The 20,317-nt window shown below is 44.5% G+C and overlaps 1 protein-coding gene across 4 annotated transcripts in view; it reads right to left on the bottom strand.

Moving 5' to 3' along the window:
* Positions 1–1,472: 1,472 nt before the first annotated feature.
* The window catches only part of SIAE (sialic acid acetylesterase), a 40,733-nt gene continuing 21,888 nt past the window's right edge, over positions 1,473–20,317 (bottom strand). For all 4 annotated transcript variants that reach the window (XM_060605086.3, XM_060605087.3, XM_060605090.3 and 1 more), the window contains 7 exons: positions 19,743–19,881; positions 16,919–17,096; positions 15,174–15,283; positions 14,480–14,613; positions 6,320–6,474; positions 5,135–5,324; positions 1,473–3,787 (listed from right to left, as the gene is read on the bottom strand). In XM_060605086.3, coding sequence (XP_060461069.3) covers positions 3,536–3,787; positions 5,135–5,324; positions 6,320–6,474; positions 14,480–14,613; positions 15,174–15,283; positions 16,919–17,096; positions 19,743–19,881 — 1,158 coding nt within the window. In that variant the 3' untranslated portion in view covers positions 1,473–3,535. The remainder of the gene's footprint in view (positions 3,788–5,134; positions 5,325–6,319; positions 6,475–14,479; positions 14,614–15,173; positions 15,284–16,918; positions 17,097–19,742; positions 19,882–20,317) is intronic.

Raw genomic sequence — 20,317 nt, 5'->3', positions numbered from 1 at the left:
CAGCAGAAGTATCAGAAATGAAAGTTAACTGCTAGTAATTGTATGGCTCTTAACTCTGGTCTCTATAAGTTTGTGCAGCTTTTACAGTACAAAAAAATAAAATTAGGATAACACCAAACCTGGGGCAAAAGGGGGATTACTCAAAGCTGTTCATGCTTTAACGTTTTTCTTTCTTCACTGCACACGTTGGCTGGACATATGTGCACTCCTACAGAAATGATATATGCTGCTTTTACCATAGAGCAAATATCTTTCCATTGTATTACATTCTGAGTAAAACACATACAAGAGAACCTCATTTTAAGAAAGATTATTTAAGATTTTTTTAAGTTATTGCGCTGCTTGCTTTAATAAGAGTATTTACTTTGTAGCTTTCCTAGAAGAGTAATTTTCAAAGTACAGATCTCAACCCATCAGTTGTTCCTAAACTTAGGGAGGTAAGACCTACACCTGTTAAAATTAAATAAAACAATTATAACTTAATAGAATGCATCACATGTCAAAAATTGAAATTTGGGTTTCAACTGTAGAATGTATATATGTATTTATATAAAAATCACATGTACACACATGAAGGGAGTACATGGAATAAAGGTAAAATGTTTTACTACAGATCATCCTTTTTAAAAACTTGAGCTTCGGGGCGCCTGGATGGCTCAGTCGGTTGAGCGTCCCACTTCTGCTCAGGTCATGATCTCACGGTCCGTGAGTTTGAGCCCCATGTCGGGCTCTGGGCTGATGGCTCAGAGCCTGGAGCCTGCTTCCGATTCTGTGTCTCCCTCTCTCTCTGCCCCTCCCCCATTCATGCTCTGTCTCTGTCTCAAAAATAAATAAACGTTAAAAAAAATCCTTTAAAAAAAAAAACAAAAAACACGAGCCTCCCTCCACCCCAGTATACTTAAAACGTCTTTTCATCTGTTGGTTAAGAGAGTGAAATCTGACCGTATCCAGTGTCAATGGGAGAACATAAATGGCACTGTGCCTTGGTGCGAATGTAAACTGTTGGACCCTTCAGGAGAGTTAAGCTGCAGGTATCAAACTTTTAAACATGTTTAATCCTTAAAATTGTTATTTCACATTAAGGATCCTAAGGAAGAGGGGCGCCTGGGTGGCTCAGTCGGTTGAGCGGCCGACTTCAGCTCAGGTCATGATCTCGCGGTCCGTGAGTTCGAGCCCCGCGTCGGGCTCTGTGCTGACAGCTCGGAGCTCGGAGCCTGCTTCCGATTCTGTGTCTCCCTCTCTCTCTGACCCTCCCCCGTTCATGCTCTCTCTCTGCCTCAAAAATAAATAATAAAACATTAAAAAAAAAAAAAGGATCCTAAGGAAGAAAGTACAGTATGATGTTTGCATGTAACATTCATCACTGTATTCGTTTTAACAGGGAAAAATTGGAAAAAAAAATCTGTGTCCACTAATGGAAAAATTGGTTAAATAAAGTATGGGGCTCCCACAAACTAAAACACTATATTCAATTTACATAGGAAAATTATTTTACTAGAATAAGCCAAAAACAGATTACAAAATAGTATGACATGTAGTGTATAAAATATAACCCAAGCAAATCAACTGAATGTTTACCAAAACATTAAATGTTTTTTGCCAAATGGTGGATTTTAGGGTGATTTTTACTTGTTTATTCTTTTTGTTTGTGTCCAAATCTACAATAGTTATAAATTTCATTTTACAAATACTAAAAAGTTATTTTCACTTGGGAAATTAACTGAGTTTCCACAGAATGTTTAAAAGCATTCAGCCATTAAAAATAAAGTTTCACAGGGTGCTGAGTGGCTTAGTTGGTCTGGTGTCCGACTTCGGCTCAGGTCATGATCTCGCAGTTCGTGAGTTCGAGCCCCACATCAGGCTCTGTGCTGACAGCTCAGAGCCTGGAGCCTGCTTCAGATTCTGTGTCTCCCCCTCTCTCTGCCTCTCCCCTGCTCGCGCTGTCTCTGTCTCTCAAAAATAAATGAACGTTAAAAAAAATTTTAAAGTTTCATGTGACTTTTCATTAGTATATCCACTACCTAAACCTAGTATCTCCCACTGTGTGCACTAGGAAAGGAGCCTGGGTATGGGGTTCCTGACTGTGTCCAGCTGCCTACAAGTTAGAACAGCCCAGGAGTGAATGTGTGTTGGCACAGGGGAGGGGTGGACCCGGAGATTTATTTCTCAGGAGTCTCTATTCCCGGGTCCCTGGATCCCCTTAGGCCAGAGGCATATGAGGTCAAAGTATGGGTGTTAGGAGTTAATTGTACACTAGGAAGTCCTCAGAGGAGCCAAAGTTCTTTGTATACTGCATAGTTGTTTTGTTTTCTTACTAAAATAAATCCTGACACTGACAGCTATTCCTGCTGTTCAGCGCTACACCAGGACCCCTTGGGGTCAGGTGCTTATTACTTTAGTTCTTATTTTTCCCATTAAGGGAGTGGAAGCTACTCAAATAAATCTTCCTCCTTCCTCATGCTTCAAAGCACATTTACTGTTCCTAACCCAGTTTTGGTGGGCTATAAATGTTTACACGTCACTAATGATTATACTTTTATTTCCAAATTCTAATAGAGGACAAAATTACCAAGTGCCATTAGCTGTTTTTAATCAACCCATAAGCAGTAGTGCTACGTTTTTTGGTTTTTTTCTTTTTGCATTAGGATTCTTAACAGTCACAGAAGCCCACTTTCACATTTGTCCCATCTGGATTATTTTTCTAAATGCTTATTGTGTAGCTTTATTTTCAGCCTCTTTTTTCTTCCATCTGGGTTATCCTTTTTAGAGGTAAACCTCTTACCTTAGAAAGCCTGAGATTTGTATTTAACCTGTTTGCCTGTCCGTGACCTCTACTGCCATGTTTTCCTGAGCCCGTGTTTCCCCCACCCGTCACTGACTGCCTGAGTGCCTTCCTGGGCCGCCGCCACCTCACCCTTTCTCCTCATTCCTTAAAGCAGCACCTCCCCAGATGCACACACACAGTTCCTGTTGGTTTCAAACATTCACGTTATCGTTCTTAGACTGAAAGGAACAGAACTGGCTTTGGCTTAAGACAGAACACAAACAGGCCTAGAAAGAGTTCATCTCCACATAAGAAAAAACTGTTGGGAAGTTGAGAAACTTTATACAGAGATTCAGTAACCACTTACCAGATTTTGTAAAGAAGACATAAATAGGAGCTGGCCCACATGGCCTTCAAATCCTTTCCAGCCATGAGTTTCCACAGTTCTGGATATAAGTAGACAAAAGTGTTAGACACTGCACTCTCCACAGGGAAGTGAAGGACACTGAAGTTCCATTTGTAGCTGGGAATTAGTCCGGCAAGACACCTAGGCTGACTAGGGGACAAGAGGCAAGCATCTCATTAGCCTGCCAGCACTGCTCATCGCCTATTCAGAACACGGACACAGCCACGTGCTAGCTGGGAGCTGTCCAGTGCGGCTTTTCTATTAGTTGCCTTTAAAAGCTATAGTTGTCATCACTTCCACAGCTAAATGCCCACATCGAGAGGACCCACACTTATGTCCAAGGCAATGATCGCAAGGCCGCTAAATCATTCAGCAAGCTTGCTGAGATCTCCAGGGATCTGGTCTGTCATGAAAGCGATGAAGGGAGGAGCCGGCAGGGTGCTGCTGGGGTGGTACAGGGGGCACCGCTTATATTCACAAGGCCACGTGGTCCAGGCATAGCGAACAGCAGCCGGAGTGCCGCGACAAGAACTGACGTTCAGGGCCAGGGTCTGGGCTGAGAAAGGGCCCATGGGAGCCGGGAGCCACTTGCACTGACGGTCACTGCAACATGAGATCTAGTAAGAGAATCAGAAAAATAGGAACGGTTAGGTCAGTGAGGATACTCCAAGAGACCACAAGGGACAGAAGGAGCCACTCTTGGCCCAGGATCCATTTCCTACAATAACCAGAACAAACCCGAACCCAGGTTGGTGCGATAATGAATGTTCCTGTGACAAAATAAATCAATTTTTAAAAAAATATTAAATTACTGAGGGAGACAAGGAAACATAATCACATAGAGCATTTAGAGAGGGCTCCCCTGAACCTCCTTGCTGTGAGCCTTCCGACCAGACGGCATAGCAGGCAGGAAGTGAGGGAGCGGGGCAGTCCAGCGGCTGCTACAACTCCAGCACTCCCGAAGGGGCCGGGGGACGAACAAGGGGCACAAAGGAACCTTGGACAGAGAGCCTTTCTCAAACCAGAAAGCAATCCAAGGAAGGGGACATGAAGTTTTCAGTACCCCAGGTTAAATTCTGTCCTGCTTCCCACTGATTCTGGGTCCAGGTGACAGGCCGTTCTGCCATGGGAGAACTGAAGTCAGAACGCAGACGTCTGGGGAGCTAGAACTACCTAAAACCCAGTGTCCAAAGAAGCTCAGTGGGGCAAGCGCTGCCCTGAGGCCTGTGAATGCTGTAGTTAGGACTCTAGAGGAGGAGCAAGGATAAACCCGTGTAATTAAAGTCTGTCTTTAATATTCTTTCATTCCCTCCAGTGCCCTCTTTTCATACAGCAACCTCCCCAACCAGCCTAATGGCCTCCTGGTTCCCAAAGAAGCTCATTTGCATGTTCCAATAGGAATGCCTCACCCCCACCCCCAACTAGGGAAGAAAGACTACATAAGCTCTTTAATTATTAGCCCTAGTTCCACAGTGGAATGATCCTCGCTACGTGCTAGAAGAAAGTAGTTTCATTACATTAATTTACAATGAGCTACAAATTCCCAAGCTAAGCCTCTCAAAGGAAACACTAAACTCAAAAGACTATCAGAATTTGCGATAGTGTGACATAAAAAGACACCCAAGATGAGGGAAACACTCTGGAATAAGGAATCTTCCAAAGGTAACCTACAAATAAAGCTGCAGGCCCTTGCCAGAGCAAAGATGGATGCTCTGGGAGCGAAAAAACAAAGGGAATATTTTAATGTAGATTCATTTTCCTTCCCTTGATTGTCCTATCAAAATTGCCCCTAAGTTAAAGAATTAATAGCTACTTAGTCACCCCTCTGAGATAAACTCAGCCCCGCCAAAAACCAAGATCCCCTTCACAGAAATGTTACAATTAAAGAGATGATGGGCCTCAGTGTGGTGAAATCCTGACTCCCAACCCAGGATGAACCCCTATTAAGTTCTGGCTATTCTCACCTCAAATATTTTGTCCTGCTTCTTCACCTGGATTTGCTGTGAATATGTGAGGTTTAGCAGCCCCCTGTCAGCCAGGAGTTCCATCTTCTCAGGCAGCGGTCCTTGAAAGATCAGTTTCTCACCATAGGCCACAGCCCGGGCCCCCAGGTGCAGCCTGTAGGCCACAGTCTGTTTATCTCGAGGGTGGATGCTACCGGATAAAGAACAGGCAGAGAACTTTGGGTTTTCACTGAACAATAGCCACATTTAAAAACGGAGGGGTGGGAAGGGGTGGGGAAGGATTATACAAAGCACCCTTTAGGAAGGTAAGAACAAAGTTGACTGAATCTAACAGGTCAATGGCTCGTCAGCTTAAGAGACACGGTGGACGGAAGCCATAATGGGGCTCCGGGCATCCTATGGGTTAGAAACCTTGAAATAGCAGATGACTTGGAAGGAAGGAATACAGGTCCCTGAGTGACGGAGGAAAGGCACTGGAACTAACCTAGGAAAGCTAACTTAAACTTACTCCAACCACTGGCAGTCCTGCGTTTCATCTGAATCAGGTGTTCACATGTTCAATGAATAAAACCCTCCAGGTTCAGATAGGACAATCAATAAATATTCATTTGTCCAAAAATAAATATTCGTTCAAGTTCCCACTATAAACCAGACACTGTGTGGGCCCCATTTCATATTTCAAATCCCCTTGTATCCCACAGCTAGCGTGTGGTAGTCATTGGAGCCGTTCACAGATATCCCTTTATTCCTCCTCTGAGTTGACGGAAGAATTCCGTGCCTGCTCTCGCTGAAGCCAGGCATGGCCATATTGCCTGCTCTGAGCCAATGCAACGTGAGTAGAAGTAACATGCGTTACTTTCATTGCCAGTGTGAGACTTTAAGGTGACCGGGAGCCCAGATCAACTTGGAACCTCCATCACTCTAGATCTGTGAATGACTATAACGAGCAAAGCCTCTCTGTTGACCTTCTTTGGACATGTATTGTGAACAGGAAGTAAAATGTTGTCTCATCAGGGCGCTGAGATGTTGAGTTACTGCAGCACATCCCCAGTGTAAATGATTGATAAGGCTCCGAAGGTCCAATCCTCATAACACCCACTCTCTGCCCCTCACAAGTGAACATCAGAATGAAGGCCACAAAGAACATAGATTATTGTTCAAGCAAAGCCCAAGAAGCACCCATACCTGCCATAAGGGGACGCCCTATCACAGAGATCCATTGCTACTGCCATGAAAGTGTTGGGCATCCTCACGTTGGGGACATAGCCAAAGTCTGCTGTTTGATGCCAACGGATCTGGGGAAATTTATCATCTGAGGTTGCAGACAAATATGAAGATAACTGGAAAGTAGAGAATGTTGCATCAGAATTTTACTGCATCAGAATCCTACACCAGAGTCTTTTTTTCATATATAGACTCTGCTTCTGCTTCATTAATCTGTTCAAATACCCATTCAACAAGTATTTACTGAGTGTCTTACTGTTGTGGCTCAATTCCCCTCACCCCACACAGCGTATCTGTGCCCTGCTCTCATCAAGAGGTGGAATCTATTTCTCCTCTTACTGAATCTGGGAGAAGCCTGTGATTTTCTCTGACCAACAGGATGCAGGGGAAGTGATGTGCAGCTTCTGAGTCATTGCCTCAATGGCCCTTGGCTTCTAGTTTCATTCTCTTGGAACTTGGAGATGGCCATGTAAAAAGAGTCCAGCTACCCTGCTGGAGAAATTACATGGAGAAGGGGACCCTGGAAACAGGAAGACCCTTAGAGGAGAAAGGGGTTATTGTCCCAGCAGTCCCAGCCAAGAGGCCAGTCATGTGAATGCTAGAGGCTCCAGTTCAAATTAAAGCCACATGAGCAAGACTGGCTGGCATCTCCTAGAGCAGAGATGAACCATCCCAGTTGAGCTCTGCCTGGCTGACGCATGGAATCATGAGCATCATGAGCAAATACAATGGCTGATGTTTTACAACCACTAAGTTTGGGGGAAGTTTGTTACAAAGCAACAGGTAACTGATACATCTGTATTTAACATGGTCAAGTGCTGTAGGGAAGCAGAGAGGAATCTGCTGAGAACATGTGGTAAACTGCATCAAAGACCCCAATTCTTCACATTTTCCTATATCCACAGCCTCTTTCCATATGGTTTTGTGGTTTCTCCCACTAAGAAAACGAGTATAGGGGCACCTGACTGGCTCAGTCAGTTAAGCATCTGACTCTCGATTTCAGCTCAGGTCAAGAGTTCACGGTTCGTGAGTTTAAGCACCACTTCGGGCTCCATGCTGACAGTAGAGAGCCTGCTTGGGATTTTCTCTCTCCCTCTCTCTCTGCCCCTCCCCTGCTTGCTCTGTCTCTCAAAATAAATAAACTTAAAAAAAACAAAGTGTATTTCCCTACCACTTTCTGAGCTCAGTCATATGGTTCGCTTTGGTCAACAGATTGAAACACAAGTTATGGTGTGTCAGTTCTTAGCCTAGGGCCCAAGAGACCTGAGTGGTCCCATTGGCTCCTTCACATTTCTGCTGTCACCATGACAAGGACATGCCTAGGCTAGCCCATGGCTCTCTGGAGAAGGAGGAGAGCTGTGGAACAGAGCTGCCTCTTCTGACCCATGCCAACCATGCCCTGGAGAAAGCAGAGCCCCCACCCCACTCGGCCCCATCCCTGCCACTGACCCACAGAGATATGAAAGAGTTCAGTGGAGCTCAGCCAAGATCAACCAAACCCCAGCTATCCACACATGTGAGCTATAATAATAGTTATCTTAAGCCATGGAATTTTGAGGAGATCTGTTACACAGCAGTAGCTAACCAGCACAAGTACTTCACAGCTGTGTTGGTGGAACAGACCTAGACATAAGAAATGTTAATAAACAAGGGGTGCCTGGGTGGCTCAGTCAGTTGAGCATCGACTCTTGATTTTGGCTCAGGTCATGGTCTCACAGTTCATGGGATGGAGCCCTGCATCGGGCTCTGTGCTGACAGCACAGAGTCTGCTTGGGATTTTCTCACTCTCCCTCTCTCTGCCTCTCCCCTACTCACACACACTCTGTCTCTCTAAAAATAAATAAACATTTTTAAAAATGCTTTAAAGAGAAGTTAATAAACAATAGTATAAAATAGCATGGATTGAATGTTATATTGGAGCCAAAGACAGCAAGTACTCTGCATAAGAACAAAGTTTATTATTATAAGAAAACACGACCTCCAAATATGTAAAAAAAGAAAAAGAAAAGAAAAGAAAAAGAGAGAAAGAAAGAAAAAAGAAAAGAAAGAAAAGAAAAGAAAAGAAAAGAAAAGAAAAGAAAAGAAAAGAAAAGAAAAAATGGATGGGCCCAGAAAATACAAGCAACCACTACAAACAGGACATGTTAGAATCTTATAATGTAAAAAGGTAGGAAGTAAAAGGGCAATTTTGAGAGCAAGAGAGAGTAACTGAGCTGAACTTGAGGGTTTATGTAGGAAAGACAACGTTGGAAAGATAGTGAGGCAAGGGTTTGGATAGAATTCATACTTTACCTATAAGCAACAGGGAATCACTGTAGAGTGACAGCTGGAGGACACTGTGAATGTACTAAATGCTGCTGAACTGAATACTTTAAAATGGTTAATTTTACATTATGTGAATTTCACCTCAATTCAGAAATTAGAGAGCCGGGGTGCCTGGGTGGCTCAGTCGGTTTAGCGTCTGACTTCGGCTCAGGTCATGATCTCACAGTCCGTGAGTTCAAGTCCCGTGTCAGGCTCTGTGCTGACAGCTTGGAGCCCGGAGTCTGCTTCAGATTCCGTGTCTCCCTCTCTCTCTGCCCCTCCCCCACTCATGCTCGCTCTCTCTCTCTCTCTCTCTCTGCCAAAAATAAACATTTTAAAAAAAAAGAAATTAGAGAGCCACTGAAATTATTGGCATGATAAAAGGACTATTTCAAAGGATTAATCTAGTGATCATGCAAATGATCCTGTGAAGAGCCCGAAAACAGATTGGTTCAGAAGCTACTAGAACATTCTAGACACATAAGAGAAAGGCCTGACCTAGGATAGCAGTAGGAATGGGACGGGCAGGAATAAGATAACCTAAAAGACAAACTGACAGAAGCAGGCAATCACCTTGGATACGGGGTGGAATACAGGGAAAAGACAGTATCCATCCTTCAGAATCTGTAACACCTAATTATCTGCTTGGGATTCTGCAGATGTAGGTAAAGTCCTCTATCAGCTGACTTCAAAGAAACCAAAAGAAGAGTATGTGGAGAGCCCAACTCAGATAAGCCTTTAAAATGGGGTACGTAAGTCAGAGACTCCTACTGGCCTTCAAGAAGTCAGCTGCCATGAGTTCTATAGCTTCAAGGAAATGAATTCTACCAATAGCCACCTGAGCTTGGAAGAAAACCCAAGCTTCAGATGAGACCCCAGCTCTGTCCGACACCTTCACTGCAGCCCCAAGCAGAGGACTCAGCTAAGCCATGCGTGCCCTGACTCCTCACCCAGAAAACCGTAAGATAATAAATGTATGTAACATTATTTTAAGCGGCTAAACACGCAGTGATTTTTTACGCTACAATAGAAAACTAATACACTTGTGAAAAAACTTTCCAGGCAGAAGGAAAGGAAAATGGCAGACTCTAGGGCAGAGTAAGCCTAGTGTGCTTAAAGACAGTAAGGCAGCGGCATAGCTGAAGTGGAGTGAGCAAGGCAAAGAAAAGTAGGGGCAGATCACACATCACTTTGTTGACTTCACTCATATGGAGGAACCACTGGAGCCTTCCGATATGGCGTGCATTTCAAAGGATCACTTTAACTGAAATGTTGAGAATATCCTAAAGGGGGTGGAAAGGTAGAAGCAGGAAGATCAGTAAGGAGGCAATATTTCAAGGAAGAGATGATGGCGCCTTACACTAGTGCAGGAGCAGTAAAGGTAGTAAGAAGCTGTCTGACTCTGCAACATACTGAGTAAACACTTTCATCTAAACTTGAAATTGATAGACTCCTGGAGTGCCTGGGTGGCTCAGTCCATTGAGCATACGACTCTCGATTTTGGCTCAGGGCGTGATGCCAGAGTCGTGGGATCGAGTCTGGTGTTGGGCTCCGCACTGAGCATAGAGTGTGCTTAGGATTCAATTTCTCTCTCTCTCTCTCTCTCTCTCTCTCTCTCTCTCTGTCTCTCTCTCTCTCCCTCTACCTTTGTCTCTCCCTCTCTCTCAAAAAAAAAAAATTTAATTTTTAAAAATTGATAGACTCCTACTCCTGCAAAGGACAGAGACTACCAGAAAAATTCTCCAATACTACTATGACGCATGTGGTCCCACTCTTTCCTCCTTCCTTAATTCTCTGATATTTATATCACCATGTTCTCTGATGTAGACTGCAACTTATTCTTAGCCACAGTCCAGGCAATGAGAGGCATCAACCTATTATCCCTCTTTTACAAACCATGATCTAACAGTAAGTCAAACCACAAGCTGGCAAACATCCTGGGCGAGCAACCACTGTCTTTGGGCCCCGTTTGAAATCTTCTGTCCCCATCAGGGGAGCTACATGATGAAGAGAGTGCTCCCCACAGCCTTCTCACTCCCATGGCCAGCAAATACCTGAGATCATCCCAGACAAACGTGGCCAAATGAAGGCTTGAAAACAGGAAGTTTTCTGCTTCTTGACCTGTTCCAGAAAGACTAGAAAATCGTCAGGAAAACACTGGTGAGGTTGCAACAGCAGCAGAAGGGATGTGATCTGGAACTAAGGGGACATTTCTAGTTCTCTTATCTCTCGGCAAATCTGCTTTCACATATGAAATGATAAAAGGTGCTGAAGCTTCACAATCGAATTTCACGAGAAGACCCAGTGAGCAACACTGCTTCTTCCCACATAACACCCAACAGACCGAAAGTGGAATCATGCTCGGCAGCCAGTGCCATGAGGAGGATCACAGCAGCAGAGCCACCAGAAAGAGTCTAGGGTAAGTACGAGGCTGAGGCCCAACACCAAGAGATGCTTACACAGCCGCGCAAGCCAAGGAAGTGGTCTCCACATGGCCGTTTGTGGAGAATTCCTGCAGCAATTCTCCAGTTTCACCACGCACTTGCACCTGACAGGTGCACTTGACTCGCTTGCACTATGACACAGTGGCCACATGGAGGCACCAGCATACTCCATACCCAGATGAAATTCTTGTTTTCCCTACTCTGAGATCCGCTAGGGTGCCGTTCAGTCTCCCACAGCGATTAGTAGAAACACCACCGCTAATGAAGGCATATAATAGCCAAAGAATAGAAAAGGGGCCCCATTCAGAAGACTTTACAATAGCATACTGTATGTACTTTGCACTTCACTCCCGTTGCTCCACACCCGCTGTACAAAAGCATCTCCTCAGGACTCCCTAGCCTCCTGGTCTTCTTTCCCTCCCATGCTTCCGGTCACCTCACTACTAACAACTCTCAGATACGTGTGTCCGGCCCAGGGCATTCTGCTGAGCTTGAGCCCTGCGTCTCTAACCGTGCTTTAGTTATTGCAACCATCATTTCAAATTCAACACCTCTACAAAGCCAATTCATCTTTCCTTGCAGACCAACTGTCCCCCCCCCCCCCACCAGATTTTCTGACTTCTCTCACGGATGAACCTTATCTGGCATGTGCCAGGCTTTACATGAGTTAGCTCATTCAATACTTAAAATAATACTCTCCCTATTTAATATCTGGCTCAAAATCACAGAGCCGAAGGAGCGTCAGGGCTGAGATGTGAATCCACGCAGACTAGCTGCAGATCCATGCGCTGAACCATTATTTTGCCATATGTGGTATTTCTCTTCAAAGGTATATGTTTGTGCTCCCAGTTTCCCACAAGTAACCAACATATTTTTGTCGATGGTGATCAGTTAAAGCCCCGAGTCTGAGGGACTCCTGCCAAACAGTAAGGCCTGAGGGCAATGACCAGGTCTCTCTGATTCGCACTGTATCTCTAGCACCTCACACAGTCCACGGCATATAAGAAGCATACAACACACGGTCTGAATTGGCTGGAGTCCCATTCAAATCACCATCTACACGGCAAAGATGAAAAAGAACCTCAGAAGTCCAGATGTAGTTTCCACCACCAGAAATACAGATCTGCTGACAGGGCTGGCTATTTTGACAATAATGAGTAGAATAATCTGGTTTTGAAGTCAAAACAAAGGTAAGAAGGAAGAAAGAAAACGGTTGTAAAGTCAGTATAAGTGGAAAGGAGGTCCATAAAAGTCTTCATCCAAGAAAAGGCGTGGTGCAATGAGACAAGGTAGAAGACACGTGAGGACGGTGAGCAGAAGGTATCTGCGGGACATGCAGAGGCAGACATCTGGAAGCATGTGTCCAATTCAAATCTGAAAGCCCGTTCCATTAGTATGTTGTGAGCTGGGCCCCGCTTTTCTAACACCTTACTTGTTTCATTTCCTGTATTTCAGAAGAGTCGCCACTTACCACCCTGCTAAAGAGTGCAGGTCTTGGAGGAGGCATGTGAACAGGTAAGGCAAAGCCATCATCAGCTTGGTTAAATACGTTCATTCCTTTTAGGCGAGGACGAGAGCAGAATCCTTGTGTCTAGTTGCCACTAATTAAAAGTGTGATTTCTCTTGATATATTTTTTCACTTATGTGTTAGACCATATTTAATAACTGCTGACCAGTTAGGTCCCGAGATACAAGTGTGACGCAGGAAAACATGATGCCGTGTGCGACTGACATGCAAGGAAAATGGGGGAAGGAGAGGGTGCTAAGAAATTACCCATCGGGGGAAAGGAGGTGGTGCACCCCAGATGCTGGACAGTCACAGAAGGCTTCCTAACTGATGTCCAGGCTGAGAGCTAAAGGACGAAGTTGATCAGGAGAGTGCAGGAGAGAAAGGGTGCTCCAGGCAAAGAGCAGGGGCAGTGGGCCGGGAGTGAGAGACCAAGGCTCACTACAGGGGCTGGAAAGGACAGCACCAAGTTAGGGAGGGCACAGCCAAGTACACACATAGCTGCTAAGAGTACACACTGAACACAAATTCATAAATTTCTACAGAGAAACCTGAGGACACGTTCAAATTAATGTTCAATTTAATGTAGCAATTTCATTTCTGGGTATTTATCTTATGGAAAGAATTAAGCACGCATGCAGTGATTTAGCTACAAGGACAATCAACGCACCACTGCTTACAAAAGCAACATGTTTAAAGCAACCGAAGGGTCCATTTCTTGAGAACTAGTTAAATAAACTGCAATACAACCATATTTCAAAGTATTCTGCAATCATTATAAATTGTGCTCAAGATTAATATTCATTGGCATGAGGGGCGTCTGGGTGGCTCAGTCGGTTGAGCACCCAACTCTTGGTTTTGGATCAGGTGGTGATCTCATGGTTTGTGGGTTTGAGCCCCACATCGGGCTTCGTGCTGACACAGCAGAGCCTGCTTGGGATTCTCTCTTTCCCTCTCTCTCTGCCCCTCCCTGCATGCTCTCCCTCTCTCTCTCTCCCTCTCTCAAAATAAATAAATAAACTTAAAAATATATTTATTGGCATGAAAAAATGTTCACAATACCTATGAAGAGAAGAAGCAAGGGGCGCCTGGGTGGCTCAGTGGGTTAAGCGCCCGACTCTTGATTTCGACTCAGGTCATGATCTCACAGTTCATATGTTTGAGCCCCACATGGGGCTCTGCGCTGATAGCATGCAGCCTGCTTGGGATTCTCTGTCCCTCTCTCTTCTGACCCTCCCCTACTTCCTTTTTATCTCTTTTAAAATAAATTAACATTAAAAAAAGAGAGAGAGAGAAGCAGCAAGATATGGTACAGTATTATGGTATGGATCCTCCTGCGAGAATACATGAACAGATTCTGGATTGTGCAATTGGAAATGTTTTAGCTTTTTTTTTGCTTATCTTTTAAATATCTTTAATGAACATGTATGTATTCGTTTTTTAATAAGAAATATTACTGGGGCGCCTAGGTGGCTTAGTTGGTTAAGCGTCCAACTTTCACTCAGGTCATGATCTCATGGTTCATGAGTTCAAGCCCCGTGTCCAGCTCTGTGCTGATAGCTAGGAGCCTGGAGCCTGCTTCAGATTCTGTGTCTCCCTCTCTCCCTGCCCTTCCCCTACTTGTGCTCTGTCCCTCTCAAAATAAATGAACATTAAAAAAATAATGTTAAATAAAAGAAATATTACTTATTAACTTTTTTTGAAGATGTAATTGTCCCATCAGTGAACTGAGATGAATTAAGTCTTACAGTTAGTTCTTGACCAGCAGACTATGAGGGCAAAAAAAGGAATATGGATTCCAGGAAAGAGACCTCCACAGGACACCCCCACCTCAATACCCAAAACCTGCTTCCTCTCAACACATACCTGGACAAATCCAAATGGGAAGAAACGCTCTGTCTGCCCCTGGGAGCCACGGTGGAAGGCTTGACGCCAGTCTTCAATGAGCGCAGGGAATGTGCAATTGTACAGGTCCCTGTTAACATTTATATTGGACTCCCCTAAAAACAGTCCAGATTATGAGAGGGGGTTGGGGTAGATGCAAACATGGCCACACGTTACTCCCCAACCTCTACCCGTGCCCTTAGGGAATGAGTCTTCCTGCAGTCTCTCTGGACTGGCCTTGTCACTTGCTCTGGCCAAGGAGGCATCAGCAAACATGATGCAAGCAGAGGTGTGAAGAATGCTTCAGCTCTGGGGTTTGCTCTCTCTTGATATACTTGCAACCCTGAGGCTGCTGTGTAAATGATAAAGAATCTGAACTAATTTGCTGAAGGATAAGGGACCACTTGAGTACCAGGGTGCTCCAGCAGTCAACAGACAGGAGGGAGAGGCCAGCCGAGGCCATCCAGCCACCAGACACCTGCCGGGTGGCCAAAGACACATAAAAGATCCCGAAAGAAATTAACCAAAGTAGTCGATACAGGAAAACTACCCCAATAACCCACCAGATGGGGAGCCAAATAAAACTATTATTGTTTTAAGTCCCTAAATCCTGGGCTGGTTTGTTACACAGCAAAAGCTAACTAATACAATGGAGAAACAACAAATTAACACTCACCCTGGTACCATATCATCCCTTTCAGTGTCATATTATGTAGTGGATGGATCATGGCATTCCAGAGAACAGAGTTCTTACTGGGACCGGTTACAGAATCAGACTGAGTGAACCTAAAATTGATAAGAAGCACAAGTATCATGAGAGAGCTAGTGACCGATCACATCATGGTCCCTAAACTGGGAGTCTACCCAACTTTCATCTGGGATAAACGTCTGATGATAGCAACACAAGATTAGACCGAACCACTCTGTTTCCCATGAAAACATGTCGAATAGCCTCCAACTTTCATATCTATCCAGGTTCTTCCCAGGATAAATGTATCAGTCAGTACAAGTTCAGAGGGGGCCATCCCAGTTTCCAGATAAGGTCACTAAAACCAGAGAAGAGGAGTATTTTATTGTGAGTGTCTCAAGCAGACAATAAATTTACTCAACTAGTACTCAGTTGATGCACACTTGGATTTTTTTAAGCTTTTTGCTTATCTTCCTCATAGCTAAAATCACTGCATATAGGCTTATTTCCTTATGATAAGTGCCCAGAAATGACATTGCTGGGTCAAAGGGCACATTTTTTTCAAAGCTTTAAACGTGTTCCTAAACTTCTCTGTAAAATACGTATATGAATTTATACTCACGGGAGGTGTGGATGAGAATGCCCACTTCCCCACACCCTTGATGGCATCCCTTCACGTCCCCAGAGACCTGGGAAGCCTGGCTCTATCTAGATCCCTCCCACTCTACCTAGGCCATTCTGTCAGTCCCAAAGTGGAAGGTCTTCCCTCCCCGACAGGCATGACTTTACCTAAGCTATACCAAGAGCTGAAGTTCAGCCTCTCTCCAGGGCCCTTCCCAGATTTAATGACATAATATTTATGAAAACGGTTCACAGACTATTAATCTCTGTGTTAATATTAGTGTCAGGATTTTAATAACTATTCCTTTCTTCCCCACCCCATGTGTTCTTCCTGATCCAGCTTTTCCTGATCGTGCTTTCATAATCAATATACTAATACATCTCTTTGATTACATGAATATTTGTTCTTCATGTTACAGTGTTTATTCTCATGGACAATAGAGCACAGTGGTTAAGAGCACAGACATTGAAGCCAGACTTTGCCACTTACCAGCTGTAGCCATGAGCAAGTTACTAAACCCCTCTGAGACTTAAGCTTAATAGCTTAGTATGTTAACAGTATCTACACTTGTAGAGGTTGTTGGGAGTATTAAGTGAAGTCATACATATAAAGTGATGATAACAGTATCCAACAAAAAGAAAGCTTTCAGTAAGTATTAGCTATCACTATTATTAAGGAAAAGGATCATAATTGCTTCCTGACATATTCTCAGATGATCGTGGTGCTGATGACAATAAAAATAATACCTTACGGTGGCACCTGGGTGGCTCAGTTGGTAAAGGGTCTGACTCTTGGTTTCAGCTCAGGTCATGATCTCACAGTTTGTGAGGAAAAAGCCCACATCAGGCCCTGTGCTGACAGCTCAGGACCTGCTTGGGATTCTCTCCCTGCCCCTCCCAACTCATTCACACACTCTCTCATGCTCTTTCTCAAAAATAAATAAACTTAAAAAAAAAAAAAAAGAATACCATACATGTTCACAGAATAAGTTACATACATTCAATACATATTTGGACATTCAACACAGATTTGGCTCCCCAAAGGAAACCATGCTCCTTCTCTCTTACATAATTTCCAAGGCTTTCTCCCAGACTTCAGGATGATTTCTTACCCTCGTGTAGGAACACCACAGGTTTTCAGTGACCTTCCAGAAGACCAGGCTTCAATGGGTGTCCCACCCCACGAGGAGGAGATCAGCCCAATGGGATAATGCAATGTGTCATACAGGTTACGCCCAAAGAGCCAGCACACTGCTGACATGTACTTGAAAACTCCATGGCCTAAGTTTTCTGGTCAGAAAAAGTTAAAGAAAAAATGACAGAAACATAGTAGTTTACATATAAGTCACCGGGTTGGCACTGCAAAAGATCCAAACTCTCTACAATGCGGGCACTCAAAAAGTTGACAGTGTAATACTGGGAATTCAAATAAATTGCAAATGAACTGTGAAACTGAGTGAGCGCCTTCTAGGTGCCAGGCACTTCTAGATGGCTGGGATACAGTGAATAAAGAGATATGGAGAGACATGGAACCTCTCCTCACAGCTCTTACATTCTACAGAATAAGACGTTCAGCTGAATAAAATATACAACCCAATATGGTTAAGTGCCTCAGGAGGTACAAACAGGTGGTAAGGGGTTTTAACAGCAAAAGAAAGAATATCAAATGAAAGGCAGATCACAAAAAGTCTAAGAATGACCCCCTCTCCTGTGCTTCCATTAATCTTCTATTCACAGTGTTTTCCTTAACCCCACTTAACTATTAGCTACTCGAAGGCAGGGCCCTTATCTTCTTCACTTCTGGATCCCCGATGTCTAGTACCTAATGCAGAGTCAGTAAATTCACTGGCTGGTGCCGGGTGGCTGTGGGTAGCTGGTATAAAGGTGGGCCCACTGACAGTTAGGTATAAGGAAAAGGTAAATAAGAAGGAAGGGAAAGGGAATGCAGGGCTGGCATTCTATCCAGAGGAAACAATATATTAAAAAAGGACACAGAGTAGGAAAAATGTTGAAAAGTATGTGACTGGAGCCTAGACCACAAAAGGGGACGAGTGGAAGATAAGACAGGAGGGGAATCACATCTTGGAGGAGAAAAAACAGAAAGCCACTGAAAAGGCTTGGGAATGAGAATGTGTGGAAGGCAGAACAGCCTTCCAAAGATGTTCACACCCTGATGCCTGCAACCTATGGGTGTGTGACCCGAAGTGGCTAAGGGGACTTTGTAGAGGTGACTGGGGTTGAGGACATTGAGACAGAAGGAGTACCATGATTAGATCAAAGGCGGCTCCTTCATACCGGCCCACCTTCCCCACCACAGTCAGAGAGACGTGACATGACAACAGCAGAGGAGGTGGCAGAGATTTGAAATATGACAGCGACTTGACCTACTGTGTTCCTCCCCAGATACCTGCTTGCCTCGCCTCTGCCAGCTGATCACCGAACCGTCGCCTTTCTCAACTGAGACCCCCATGGCCACCCTCAACGAGAAACCACGACCCCATCCCAGTCCCCAACAGTCCTACTGCACCCCCTTCCCTGATGTATTTTATTTATATAGTTCTGTCTCATTAGCTTACACCCTCATCCACCCTATCCCTTGATCCCCAAAAATGTATTCGGTCTCAGAGTTCAGAGAGTAAAAGGGGGATAATAGGAAGGTATAATATATTATCCAAACCTAACTGATTCCTGAGTTTGGGATACCATGTAAGGAGAGTTCACAGACCAAGAAATTTATCCAAAAATTTACCCAAATCTCTTCAGTTCCTGAGTTCTCACAGGGAGAATTCAGATAGTGTAATACTGAGGACCAGACACTTTGTATAGAATTTACTAATTGTATTAAGCATTTCCTGTATTCCTCCGCACTGGAATACAAGCTCCATGAGAACAGGTGTCCTTCAGCAGGGTCAAGGGCTAGAGTGTTCCAGAGTGTATAACTGGAAGAACAGCAGCAGCCTTGAGGTGAACAAATTGTTGAGGTGGAAGGAGAAGACAAATTACCAAGAGTGAACATAGAAAAGGCAGTGAAAAGAATGAGGACAGAAAATACTCTAGAAAAGTTTAACAGAGGGGCGCCTGGGTGGCTCAGTCGGTTAAGCCACCGACTTCGGCTCAGGTCATGATCTCACGGTCCGTGAGTTCGAGCCCCGCATCGGGCTCTGTGCTGACAGCTCAGAGCCTGGAGCCTGTTTCAGATTCTGTGTCTCCCTCTCTCTGATCCTCCCCTGTTCATGCTCTGTCTCTCTCTGTCTCAAAAATAAATAAACGTTAAAAAAAAAATTAAAAAAAAAAAAAAAGAAAAGTTTAACAGAGCAAAGGAGAGCGGTGAGACACCATGAGAAGGGGGGTTGTCATGTTTGTGTGTGTGTTTTGTTTTGTTTTGTCTGCTTAGAGTAAGAGAAAGGCAGAATCTGAGAACAGAGCCTGTGTCTGTCCTACTCACTGCTGTGTCCTTGGGGCCCAGCACAAAGCCTGACACAGAACAGGTGGGAAATAAAGATTTTGTGCTGAATGGACATGGGGGTGAAAGACCAGAGCTCGAGGGGTAGAAGGCCCTGGAAGGGGAAGCGCCCACATCACAGGTAGCCCTGAAAGGACAGCACTCAGCTGTGTTCGGACACAGAAACAAAGGAAGGAAGAGAAAAAGAGAAGAGCATTGAGGCAGTGTTGAGAGATGCTGGCAGAGCTCATGTGAGTGGCCTCAGTCTGTTCAGTGAAGCTGAAGGAAGTGTCATCTGCTCGTAGCCGGGGGGAATCTCGGGAAGAAATGCATGAAGTGGCTACCCCCAGAACTCGGGTGGAGAGTCAACGAGAAATGAGTATAAGGGTGGCTGAATCCTAATAAATAGATCAGAACCAAATTCAGGGTTCCAGAGTCCTCCTAGGGCACTGACCCAGTACGTAAGAGGTGGCACACGTTCCACAGTCACTCACCTGAGGTGGGCTTAGACCACTGCAAGTCAACCTTGGCCAGGTCCTCCAGTTCCTGCTCTGCCTCAGTGAGCGACACAGAGAAGATGCGGACAGACTGATAGGCCGCAGTGTTAGACAGCTCTCTTGTCGCATTGAATATCTAGGAAAACAGACAGGAATGTCATTTCTTACATCAACCTAGTGGGCGGCCAACTAGCCTACCACCTCTTAGTAAACACTACCCAACCTCTGAGCTCTTCTGAGCCTTCATAAACCAAGATCAAATAAATAACCCAAACCAGTGATGGGCTGCTCTGAATCACCTTGATACACCTTGACAAACACAGACCATGGTGAATCCTGTCCCCAAAGAAGGTAGGAATACCCTGAAATTTGAGATCTCAAGGAGCAAGTCTGAATTGGATGAGGTTTAGGCTAAAGATCAACTGTCAACTAGACCCACTGTAGCATCTTGAAACTAAAATGCTTCTAGTCAGGAAAAGTAACCGATAACACAAAACCATAGCATTCACGTCTCTCCAAAATGGAGCTCAAAAGGCCAGGGGGAGGTAGGTGTGTGTAATCCACAACACAGA

The sequence above is a fragment of the Panthera onca genome, chromosome D1 (assembly GCF_046562875.1).
Source record: "Panthera onca isolate mPanOnc1 chromosome D1, mPanOnc1 haplotype 2, whole genome shotgun sequence".
In the NCBI taxonomy this organism is placed as follows: Eukaryota; Metazoa; Chordata; class Mammalia; order Carnivora; family Felidae; genus Panthera; species Panthera onca.
This window is presented reverse-complemented; position numbering and strand designations above follow the sequence as displayed.